This window comes from Cynoglossus semilaevis, chromosome 10, assembly GCF_000523025.1.
Source record: "Cynoglossus semilaevis isolate Cse_v1.0 chromosome 10, Cse_v1.0, whole genome shotgun sequence".
Classification (NCBI taxonomy): domain Eukaryota; kingdom Metazoa; phylum Chordata; class Actinopteri; order Pleuronectiformes; family Cynoglossidae; genus Cynoglossus; species Cynoglossus semilaevis.
The window spans coordinates 20997922-21009067 of record NC_024316.1 but is presented as its reverse complement, the minus strand read 5'-3'; the positions used below and the strand labels follow the sequence as shown (position 1 = coordinate 21009067).

The following is an 11146-nucleotide window of genomic DNA, read 5'->3' as shown; positions in this document are numbered from 1 at the left end:
TGAAAACATTTAGCGATAGCAAAGTTTGCAGTTTAAGACAGGGGTTCCCAATCCCCGGTCCGGGGACCAGTGTCGGTCCATAGGTTGTTTGGTACCGGGCCACAAAAAGTACTTTCGTTTTTCTAACTTACTTCATTCAAAAAGAAAGAATCAGTCATAATAATCTGTCAATATTTCAAAACAACAGGTCATACAGACTCCGACAGAAGAAAGTGTGGTTGTTTGCCCTCACCCTTTGGGGGGGGGGGGGGGGGGATACACTACACCTTTATGTCTACAGTCAGTCTCCGAATCAGCTCCGTGTCAACAGGCATGTCTTTGTTTTCTGAGAGTAAACAAATTAGGTCTCCTCATCAGCTCAAGTCAATAAGTGAACTGGTGATGTTTCAGCTACGGGACAACAGCAGCTACCAGTACCAGTTCCCCCCCAAAACACAATTTTAACATTAATATATTTATCATGTATAAACGTATACTCTGTTCTGCTCGACCTGCACCACCTCCTGGTATCTTATTGCAGTGTTTCTACAGATTACATTACAAGGTTTTTTTTTTCTGTATATGTTGTTGTATAAAGGCTGTGGTGTACAGTGGCTCCGTGGCAACAGCCCTCGATTTGGTTGTACCCCCGCGTTACAATGACAATAAAGACTATTGTATTCTATTCTATTGTAATGCAAAAATGCTGTCAGTTAAACCTGAGCTGCAAGTTGACACTCGATATTTCAGACCACAGAAGAAGACACGCTGATTGAGTGAAAAAGGATTTTCTAACACCGAGGACAAAGGAGGACAAAACAAAGAAATCTGAGTGAGTGTTTGTGCAGCGAGAGGTTGTCATGAGAAGAAGATAAACCTGTAGAGGTCATGTTCTAAATTCTTAGCTAATGGCTCTGAAGGCTTTTTAGACTCACTTTGCTTGATGTTATTTTTTAAATAATTGATCAGGAAATGAATGAAAAGAATGTCCTCAAATCTAATTGCATTTTGTGGTTGAAGGATATTAACACCACAGCCACGTGAAGAAAATATTTCACTCCACGACAGTTGAGAAAGAGTCTCGGGCTGTTTGACGATGGTGTAGGCACAGCTGTTCCCTACAGGATAATGTCAAGAGCTAAGCCTTAGGATGTAGCCATAAAAGTGGGCAGAGTCAAAGAGTTCTCAGACAGATGTTACAATTTCTGTTCTAAGTGTCTGACTTTAATCACGACGACTTGTTCAGACATGAATTCTCTCTTCCACAAGTGTCTCCAAAAGATTTGACAAGTTTCATCATTAAATGTTTGTCAAGCTGCGTTATGTCTTCTATTCTACCAGGTTTTTATCTATCCTTCAAAAAGAAACAACTCCTAACAGTCGGCACAGACATAAAACTTGAATGGAAACATTATTTCAATTTTTGCTTCAGGTTTTGATCTTTCTTTTTTCCTTCACCTGTAAAAATCTGAAAGAACATTTGAAGGACCTGGATTTCAGACAAAGAACAAGGTTGTGATAAGAGATATCAAAGGTCAAAGGCCATCCTTCAGAATTCTATGTAGTACATTTGATTTCTGCCAAAAAAAACCTTTGAAACAATATTAACTGTTTTTTTTCTGACGTAGAGTCCAAATATATAATTAAAGAGACATTTACAAAGAACGAACTATAATTCAAACCTTCATGAATATTTAAAACCACCTCTTCAGATTAGGACAGAGGAGAACAAAGCATGGAATTCTAAGTATTCTGAGCGTTAGTCAAAGTGTCTGTACTCTCACCTCGGCCACAGGTTCTGGATGCCGGCCTGTGCTGGACTGTATTCCCTTTCGATGCGAGTCTTGTGTTTCTGAAGTGAACTGTTGTAGTGTTTCCAGCCGTCTCTCTTCATGTACTCGTCAGCCATCCAGAGAGCAGCAGGAGCAGCAGCAGCAATGGGAGTTCACTCCTGGTTGATGTCCTTAACTCTGAACTGATAACTCTGACACAACCTTATTTCCTGACAGCAAACAGGACGAGCGAGTCAAACTTGTTGGGACACACACACACACACCTGAATACTAAGTTCTGATTTGCAGGATGGAAGGCATCTCAGCTGTCAATCCCCGTTTCTGTTGTGCAAATGATAAAAAATAAATAAATAAATGAAAGTAAAAAAAAAACTGTTAGATTTAATCATTTTATTTATTTGTTTTTTTCAAATAAAATGTTCTGAAAAACGTGCTCCTTTGAGTTTAACAATAGTAGATGTCCATTCTGTTACATTACTGCCACCTTTTGGTGCAAATAGTCTTTTTTATCAAAACTTCTAATCAGGCTTTTTTCTAAATGTTTACCATTGGATATTTGGTCTACATCATCAACTAACTAACTAACTTATAACTCAATAACTGATTTGTTCTGGTTTTAGAACAAGCTTAGACCAGGAGTATCAAAAAAAAATCTAAAAATTAAATTAAAGCTGATTAAACTGTTCAAGCCTGGTCGTTACTTCGATGCTCTAGGCCAGAACCCGGTTTGGCGCCCTCTATCGTTAATGTTTTTATATTGGTCTTTTGAGGCGTCACACGTTGTAGTTTCATGGAAACAACAAAATACTCCTTAAGGTTCACAAATAATTAATTTATTATATTTGCAAAAAATGGTGGATAAAAAGGTTTCTCATGGGTTCAGTGTTTGTCGGGTCCAATATCTACAGACGACACATGTTTGAAAAGAAAAGGGTGAACAGCTAGCAGCGAGTCTGTTTCTGTTTGTTTTTGATTTTCTTTTTTCTATATGAAATTGAAAAAGAAAATGGAAAAATAAACAAGTCCAAGCAACTTTTTCAACTAAAAAAACCAAAACAAAATACAGTTTCTAGATGTCAATGATTAATCATCCGTATAAAAAAGAAAAGATTAAGTAAATATATTAATAACTAGCTAAACTGCCCCGTCAGTCTGACATTGTCAATAATAGTGGGGAGGGATGGGATGATAGCAACTCTCAGTGTAATCATGGCTGCCAGGGAGGGGTTTTGTTATAGAACCGGTTAAGTCTGATTAATTGATGATAAGATTTTTTTTTTTTTTTTTTTAAACAAACACTTTTTTTTGTGTGTATTTGTACTTACTAATGGGAGCGGCAATCGTGTGCGTCATGAGGTACAATCAGTGAGTCTACCTATAGACCGGCTGTTGTCACGACCTGAGCGGTACAGAGACACGTCAACTTTGGTTTGCCTGGAAAAACAAATACAACGTCATTCAGGTTTGAATATACAGATTGTTTTTTTTTAATGATTTTTTTTTGTTAGTTTAAATCTCTTTTACCTTGTCTCCTTGCTGGCAGCCATGTTTTGGTGACAGTTAAGCATTTCTGTGCCAGGATTATTTCAGGTTACATAAAAGTTTCTTCATAAAACTACAACTTAAACAAAACTTGAAATATCTCCTAAACCTTGGTGTAAGAAAATAGTATTTCATGGAAATAAAGCCACACCGGTCGGTGCTGATTTATGCATTACATTTTGACAGCCCTAATGCACACAATACATATATTAGGGCTGTCATAATGAATGCAATAATCACACTAATTAATTTGTGAGGATTCAATCTAATTATCTTGTTTGTTTTTACATATTAACAAAGGTTGGGATTAATTTTAGGTCAGGATTAATTAAAAGAGCAAGTTCTCCATTATAATAATCACATGGCTCGACCTTTTCTATATATTACATGCAGTTTCACACCGTCTCCTCTATACAAACCTGATCTCTGCAACACTATCAAAACTAACAACAAAAAAAAATCTGAATATAACGCATGGCTTTATTTCTGTGAAATACGGTGTATTTAAAAACAAAGTCATCAACAGGTTCAGACTTCAAAAAGACAGCGGACATTCAACTGTGCCAGAGACACTTCTCAATTCAACCACCTGAGGCACTCTGTAAAAAAAAAAAAAAACTGGACCAGACCGTTTGTCGCATTAGTGTCACATCAAGCTCCAAACTCCAGGATGAAAGGGGGGGGCGGGGGAGGGGTGTCCAAACATAACACTAAGTTACTGCATACATGATAATCTATACTACATCTGTAGAAGTATACTTTTATGTCACTGAGAAGTATTCACATTTCGTATATAAGAAAAGTTGATTTTATTTTTCATTAAGAATAATGAGTCACTTTAATCTGAACAGACCTTCATCTAAGAAGCCCCAACTGTCGCTCTATCAAAGTTAGCACTGTTCCAGTGGCCAGGTTTTCGCTCCACCTCAAGCAAACTCCTCAACAGGCTGCACCATCAGTTTCCTTTCCGACAAAATGATTGGTGGGGGAGACGAGAGTTCGTAATAAATAATACCACTGACTCTTAGCTTTAAAAAAGGCTAAATATAAAATGGCTTTTGTAAATTTGTCACCTCCGAGATAGTTTTAAAAAGCCACGGCCAGTTCGTAAATAAGGATCTTTTCTGCCAGTTTGTAAATAATACATCATTTTACAGGTTACACGACAAGTGGACTTCTCATGAATGAAACATGAAAAAAAAAAAATAGCGTAGAATGTGTCTGGTACATATATGTTACTTAGTTGTCGTCACACAGTCACTGACTGATCATAAATTAAAGAGATCATAGTTGTTGTTCTCGGTAATGTTCACTTGGGGTCCTCGATGGTTCCTGTGCTCAGGTCAGTCATTTTAGGGTATTTCACCTTCTTCTGGTCCAGCTCGTTCTGTGCCCACAGCAGCAGCTTCAACAGTTTGGCCAGTTTGGGCGTGGATTCGCGGTTTTCATAGTCCAGCACAGCTTGGTTCACCTCACTCCACACCTGGGCACAGGGGAGGTGTGTCACAGATAAGAGGCTTCTCTCACATTTCATTTTCCCCTCACAATAATCCATTTTCATTTAAAAACCACATACTGTATCTTCATAACAGAAGGGTTCCAATAGTTAGGGAAAGGGACAGAGAATTCAATTATCTTAATAATTTAATGTCTTGGTTCAATCCTTTCTGAATTTAGATTTTAAAAAAAGTAAAAAACTTTTTGTTTTCCTGTGTTAGTTTATCTGACCTTTTGCCGCTGCATCATGTTGAGAAGGTCTCCAAAGGGTGAATCCTCAGGGTTGTCAAAGGCCAGAAGAGCTAGTGTCCTCTCCATCTCCGTCAGGCACTCTCGGCTCTCCTCCCCCTGCTCTGCCAGTTGTGTCTGCGCAAACTCCAGCGCTGACTCAGTTTCTCTTAGCCTGATTAGCTCAATTAAATGCTGTTGCTGAAATTAGAAAAAAACAAAACAAATTGTCTTCATTATTAAGTAGATGCTTCATGTACAAAAAAGGCTAGCTCTTATAAACAGTAACGCTGACATTTACACACTGACGTAGCCACATCACTACCAAAAACTGAAAGGATTCTATGGTGACATTACACATGGATATTTATATACATACGCTTCATAATTAAAGTCCTGAAAAACAGATGTTAGAATTAAGAGGAACACTTCTCAAGTAGGTTTGATAATATGGGCAACATGTGCAACCAGCAAAGAAACATCAGGTGCATTGTTTTGCAACAGAACAGCCACATTATTATGTTTTTTTTTCATTTATAAAAGGTCACAGCAAATGTACCTGAAGATGAAAATACAAGTATCGGTTGGTGTCAAGCAGCTCTGGGTGAAGGCTGTTGATTAGCGCGATAGCTTCCTGTATCTGTCCCTTCAGGATCATCTCTCTGATTTTTATTCTTTCATCCAGAGAGTCCAGGTCCACACTTGGTTCGATTCCAGACTCCATACGAAACTTCTCTGCTGCCTCTTTAAAACCCTCTAGAAAAATAACAGAAAAATAAATAAAAAAACAAAAAAAGAATGATTGAAGTGTGACTTCATTGACCAGTTTACTCTATGCAAAATTTCTCTAACTTACCAAACAATGTTCAAAGAACACAGGTTTCAGAGGACTTAATGCCACACTCTACAGAAAAATGCTAGGCGTTTCAGAAAGGACTTAACGCCACACTACAGAAAAATGCTAGGCGTTTCGGAAGTTAAAACTCCCCGTATATACGTCATTTTAAGTGAACTGGAATTTGTCTCAATTACGAGACATAACATTTACACCTATAGTCAGTTAAGAGTTAATATTCAACCTTATTTCACATTTTTAGGACTTTTGAAGAAACCCAGAGTACCTGGAGGAAACCCCTGCAAACCTGGGGGTGAACATACCAACTACATTTAAAAGGACCATCAGGCCTGGAACCAGTGGTCTTGCTGTAAAGCTCAAACATGTACCACACTACTATCATATGGTTGAAATACATAAATCAGTAAAACAATATCAATACCCTCAAAGACGTTTTTAGAGGAAAATACTTAAAGCAAGTCTCCAATTGCCAGAATTAAAGATATTTAATGCTTTTGGAAAAAACCAAAAACAAAGACATGGCCATCATATTTAACAATAATACGATCTTAAAAAACGACTAGAGAGGATCTGATAATACAAGGGTAACTGGAGCTGCTATGTTTTGTTTATTGTTGAGTACAGTTATAGTAGCACTCTGGATAACTCGTGTTCTTTCACATTATAAATACATTAATGCCCTGGTAGCAGCAAAAAGCGTTTCAGCATTTTTAGCTCATTTGATATTCTTACTTTATATATACTATATTTTTATGAATATAATTGCACTTCACCAATGTTGACCAAATGTTTTTGCGCCTTTGTTCACATAGCAGTTGTGGCGATTTAAAGCGGCTACATGCAGCTGCCTTACCTGTAACCAGGTAGTTCATAATGAGCCGGTTCATGTCCGCCCTCTGAATGTGAACGTTGTTCAGTTTGTCCATCCACTCCTCTTTTGTGATGTCCTCTGGCTTTTCAGCATAACTCATCATTGGGGAGCTGAAAACACATTAGTGATGGAGCAAAAAATGTGAGCAAGGCTGACACAGCTCGGTCACAGCTCGTTCCTACAGGAGCAGAAAGCCGATGTAACCGCGAACAGAGAGCGTAGAAGAAACACAAACAAACACCAGATTGTTAGGCTTCAGACCGCAAATAACAAGCAAACGACCGAAGCTTCGTTACGTGTCGAAGAAAGCGTTAAAGTGCTTTCAAGCGTCACAAAAATATTGGGCATACCCGCCGATGCTACCAAAATATTTCCTCCGGGCTAGTTAGCAGACTAAGCGCGTACATAACTCACCGTTCAAACACAAACTCCGACGATTATCTTGTCCTTTCTATGTAAGAAGACGAAAACCAAACACTTCTGTGTATTCTTGTTGGTGCCTTGAAAGAATAAAATAATAAAACCGACTGTAAACAGCACTGACACAGATAGGCTTTGGCTGTTAGCTAACTAACCAGGCTGCTATCGCGATAGCTCGTCAGCCCCGAGCGCGGTTTGATTGGTGGGCATAATGACGTCACGGTTGCCGAGGGACAGTTGTCTGTGGCACCAAACGTAAGATTTAAACATGTCTGAATGTCTATAGTTATGAAACGATTAAAAAAACCTCTTAGACTATCGTAATCATTAGTATTTTGAGCTACAACGCTTAGCAGAAGTTGTTAATGTTAATGTTTGAAATTGTTATGTTGGCCTTTGTTCTTTCCTCTGTGTTCACCTCTGTTTTTGTCTCATTTTGACCAAATGATACGATGCCAAAATGCATTACTTTCCCGACAAGGTTTTTGTCATACTTCAGTTATTAAACCAGCAAACTGTTCAGATTGTAATTGTTTTTTTATATAGTTTATTTTGTCTAGGATTTTATATTTAATTTCAAGCATGTTTTCTAAATGTGACAGTATATTATGGTTTTGTGGGTAATATGCATATTCAGATAATATTTGCAAATGTCACTATTTCAATGTGATTTTCCTATTTCCCATTCTTCCAAATAAATGGTCAGTGAATTGTTAATATTGTACACTTACCCACCACAATGTGAAAGAAAGTTTGAAATAAAAAATAATGCCGTTTTTACTGTGTTGAAATCTTTACAAGCCAGACCCTTTACAGACCCCTTTTCTTCTTTCTGCGGGGTTTTAAAGCATCTCTGCATCCTTTAACATGTACTACTGCCACCTAGTGGGTGTATTGTTTATCTTTCATCCCAAAGGCAGAGCTTTCTTTTTTTGTAGAAAGAAAAAAAACAAAAAACAAAAACAAAAAACAGACGAGGGCTGCTGATGCTAGTGGCTCACAGCGTCACACACCTTCAGTCGGTCATCAACGTGACGTGAAGTGGTCGTTTTTAAGGATATTTCTACATACATTCTTGAATACGTTGATATTTTCATCTCCATCATTACATCTCATCATCACCATCACCGACCTCATCCTCATCCCTGTGTTTGTGAACGCGCACGTCGCGTTGGTGGGGGTTGGTGGAAGTGGGCGGAGTCGTGGCACTGCTGCAGCTGTCCATGGTTGTGTAGAAACCACAGAGGCTTCGTGTATCTAAGAGATGCGTTCCTAGTCACGCAACCCATCTTCAAAATCACAGCGTGACGGGATCGTTCGTTTCACGGCACAAAGAAGCGACTGAAAGGTGAGTCCGCGTTCGTCTTCATCCGTACCGGTGCCCTCTGACCGCGAGGATGGACCGCTGACGATGCAGCCCAGTCTCACACCGTTGAACAGGCCAAGAGGCAAACCAACATGGATGCTGCTACTGCTGCTGTGCGCTATACAACCCAGCTGATGATGATGCTGCTGCTGATGCTGCTGCTGATGCTGCTGATGCTGCTGATGCTGATTCCAGCACAGGGATCGCACTAATCCGTCATGTTAGACCTTATGATGGGAACGTGTTGTTTTACATACAAACGTTTTCCACCCACTGCACATGATCGTGGTGAAAAAAAAAATATATATAATCTGCCTCACACAACGTCACAGTTACATCTAGATGACATCCGTTTGTATTTTTTTTTTTTCTTCAATTCAACGAAGCCTCGCCGTCTTACTGCAGCCCTGGTTGTGTAGATGTCAGTTAGTGATTTACTTCCAGCAGCAGGAGCAGCGACTGTTGCTGCCAAGATGCCACACTTACTGTATATTAATGCAGGACATCTAGACCTGGGGTCTCAAACTCATCGTCACCAGCGGGGGGGCGGGGGGTGACATCAGCAATACAGTTCCTTATTCATAGATGTTTCTGCAAAGTTACAAATATTCTACGTTGTTGTGTAATTAAAAACAGAACTCTGCTGCATGGACCCTACAAAATGACTTGGTGGACCACATTTGGTCCCCGGGCCTCGAGTTTGACACACGTGATCTAGACTATGAAGTATTAGCCCCACTGATGTGGCTGAATAATTCCTAAATGTGACGCAGAGATGTCTGTGGATCAGCTGTCGGGAGGATTTAAACCCACAGCCTCAGACAGAAAGGGCCTGAAATCCCTGAACAGAACAGGATGTGATCCATGGCCGTGCGTCTGGTCTGTGTTTCTGTGTACAGCCCGTGAAGATAAGGCACAATGGCTGATCAACAGAGGCAACGCAGTCTGTCCACCGCTGGTGAGTCCCTCTACGTGGTGTTGGGAGTGGAGAAGGTAGCCACGACAGATGACATCAAGAGGTCTTACAGGTGAGAAACGCGCCGCGTCTCCTGAAACGTCCGCGAGGCCCCGCTCGGGTTCTGATTCATCTGAATGTCTCCTACGTGCAGGAAGCTGGCGTTGAAGTTTCATCCAGACAAAAATCCCGACAATCCAGAAGCAGTAGACAAGTTCAAGGAGATAAACAACGCCCACGCCATCCTGAACGACCCCACCAAGCGTAACATCTACGACAGATACGGCTCTCTGGGACTGTACGTGGCCGAGCAGTTTGGTGAAGAGAACGTCAACACTTACTTTGTTCTTTCAAGCTGGTGGGCAAAGGTAAGACGGAGTGAAGTAGTGGATGTGGTGGTTCTGTCCCTCACCTGACGCTGCCTGTGTTTCACCCCTGGATGTGCTCTCCTGCAGGCTCTCTTTGTGTTCTGCGGCCTGGCCACCGGCTGCTACTTCTGTTGCTGCCTGTGCTGCTGCTGTAACTGCTGCTGTGGAAAGTGTAAACCTCGACCTCGGGAGGCACAGGACCAGGACTTTTATGTGTCCCCTGAAGACCTGGAGGCTCAGCTGCAGTCTGACGAGAGAGGTAAAACAGAACAGACTGTCAGTTACCACGTCTGTGCTGGACACTGTACGTGGTTACAGTTGTGTCGTAGACGTATGTGTGCATCTGGATTATGTAATGACAGAATGGACATTTGCTATAAACAACTATTGACTAAAATTACTACTAAAACAGGAAAATGACAGAAATATTAAAAAGAATCACATTTTTTTATCAGACAGAAATATTTGACTCAATAAGAAAGTTATTTTTGATTTAAATTCATTTTAGTTGACGACTGCATGAATTCATAGACCTACAGGTGAAGAACAGAAATGTTGATATTTCGTCTCTTTAAATTCACAGATTAGTACAAACCAGGACTGTTATGGTGGTAGTGTAGGGTTAATACTCTCTGCTGCACAATCTGCAAACTACTACACTCTTATTCATGCTGCCATCTGGAGTTTCTGGGTTTTTTTTTAAACAAGTTTCTTGTGCGCTGTCACTCAGTAGATCCTGTGCATTTTCTCTTGGCTTTTGGTGCATTGCTGCCATCTACTGGATTAGATAGTGTGCATCCGTGATATGAGAAAATTAAAATGAACTAAAATAAACATGTTTAAAAAACATTGTTTTACGCACTCCAACAATAACATTTTTTACTTTACTCTCTAACAGTTTGTGTTAAATATCTCCATCTCTGGCTCAGACCGTATGTGGTGCAGACTGGCTGGCTGTGGCGTTTGTCATAGTGATTACAGGGCTGAACACACGCCACTGAAATGTTCTTTCTCTTTTGTCCAAACAGAGGCCGGGGGCGACCCTATAGTGCTGCAACCATCTGCAACAGAGACAACCCAGTTAACGTCGGACGGCCACTACTCCTACCACACCGACACCAGCTTCAACTAATCACGTCCTCCTGGTCCGCCCCGGCCCGCTGTCCTGCCTGCGTCACCCGCTCCACTACAGTGAGATGAAAGAAACAGGCCAGTCCATCCTTCCACTTTAAACAGGGAGCCGTGTCCAGTAGAGGGACTAGTGAGCATGG

General features: G+C 40.4%; 3 protein-coding genes across 5 annotated transcripts in view; 1 reads left to right on the top strand and 2 right to left on the bottom strand.

Moving 5' to 3' along the window:
• Positions 1–3816, bottom strand: part of LOC103385592 (solute carrier family 17 member 9) — a 9525-nt gene extending 5709 nt beyond the window's left edge. Inside the window, exons 1-3 of one of the 2 annotated variants that reach the window (XM_008319520.3) lie at positions 3297–3816; positions 3098–3206; positions 1764–2093 (exon numbers count right to left, since the gene is read on the bottom strand). In XM_008319520.3, coding sequence (XP_008317742.1) covers positions 1764–1888 — 125 coding nt within the window. In that variant the 5' untranslated portion in view covers positions 1889–2093; positions 3098–3206; positions 3297–3816. Of the gene's footprint in view, positions 1–1763; positions 2094–3097 lie in introns of both variants that reach the window. The other variant, XM_025059283.1, reaches the window with a different exon arrangement.
• A 283-nt stretch (positions 3817–4099) lies between these two features.
• LOC103385596 (glucose-induced degradation protein 8 homolog) overlaps positions 4100–11146 on the bottom strand; it is a 27339-nt gene continuing 20292 nt past the window's right edge. The window contains exons 2-6 of one of the 2 annotated variants that reach the window (XM_008319524.3): positions 9920–10122; positions 6749–6876; positions 5599–5795; positions 5043–5240; positions 4100–4797 (exon numbers count right to left, since the gene is read on the bottom strand). In XM_008319524.3, the coding sequence (XP_008317746.1) occupies positions 4624–4797; positions 5043–5240; positions 5599–5795; positions 6749–6869 (690 nt within the window). In that variant the 5' untranslated portion in view covers positions 6870–6876; positions 9920–10122 and the 3' untranslated portion in view covers positions 4100–4623. Of the gene's footprint in view, positions 4798–5042; positions 5241–5598; positions 5796–6748; positions 6877–7180; positions 7378–9919; positions 10123–11146 lie in introns of those variants that run through there. The other variant, XM_008319523.3, reaches the window with a different exon arrangement.
• On the top strand, positions 8212–11140 carry LOC103385595 (dnaJ homolog subfamily C member 5-like). The gene is made up of 5 exons (XM_008319522.3): positions 8212–8534; positions 9452–9580; positions 9662–9875; positions 9963–10134; positions 10904–11140. The coding sequence occupies exons 2-5, from the start codon at positions 9471–9473 to the stop codon at positions 11005–11007; spliced, it is 600 nt and encodes a 199-aa protein (XP_008317744.1). The 5' UTR covers positions 8212–8534; positions 9452–9470; the 3' UTR covers positions 11008–11140.

Bases quoted from the DNA above. Each gene is read 5' to 3' on its own strand.
- LOC103385595 (XM_008319522.3), top strand. From the start codon at position 9,471: ATGGCTGATCAACAGAGGCAACGCAGTCTGTCCACCGCTGGTGAGTCC. The intron at 9,876-9,962 runs GTAAGACGGAGT...GCTCTCCTGCAG, and splicing joins TTTCAAGCTGGTGGGCAAAG to GCTCTCTTTGTGTTCTGCGG. The intron at 10,135-10,903 runs GTAAAACAGAAC...TTGTCCAAACAG, and splicing joins GCTGCAGTCTGACGAGAGAG to AGGCCGGGGGCGACCCTATA.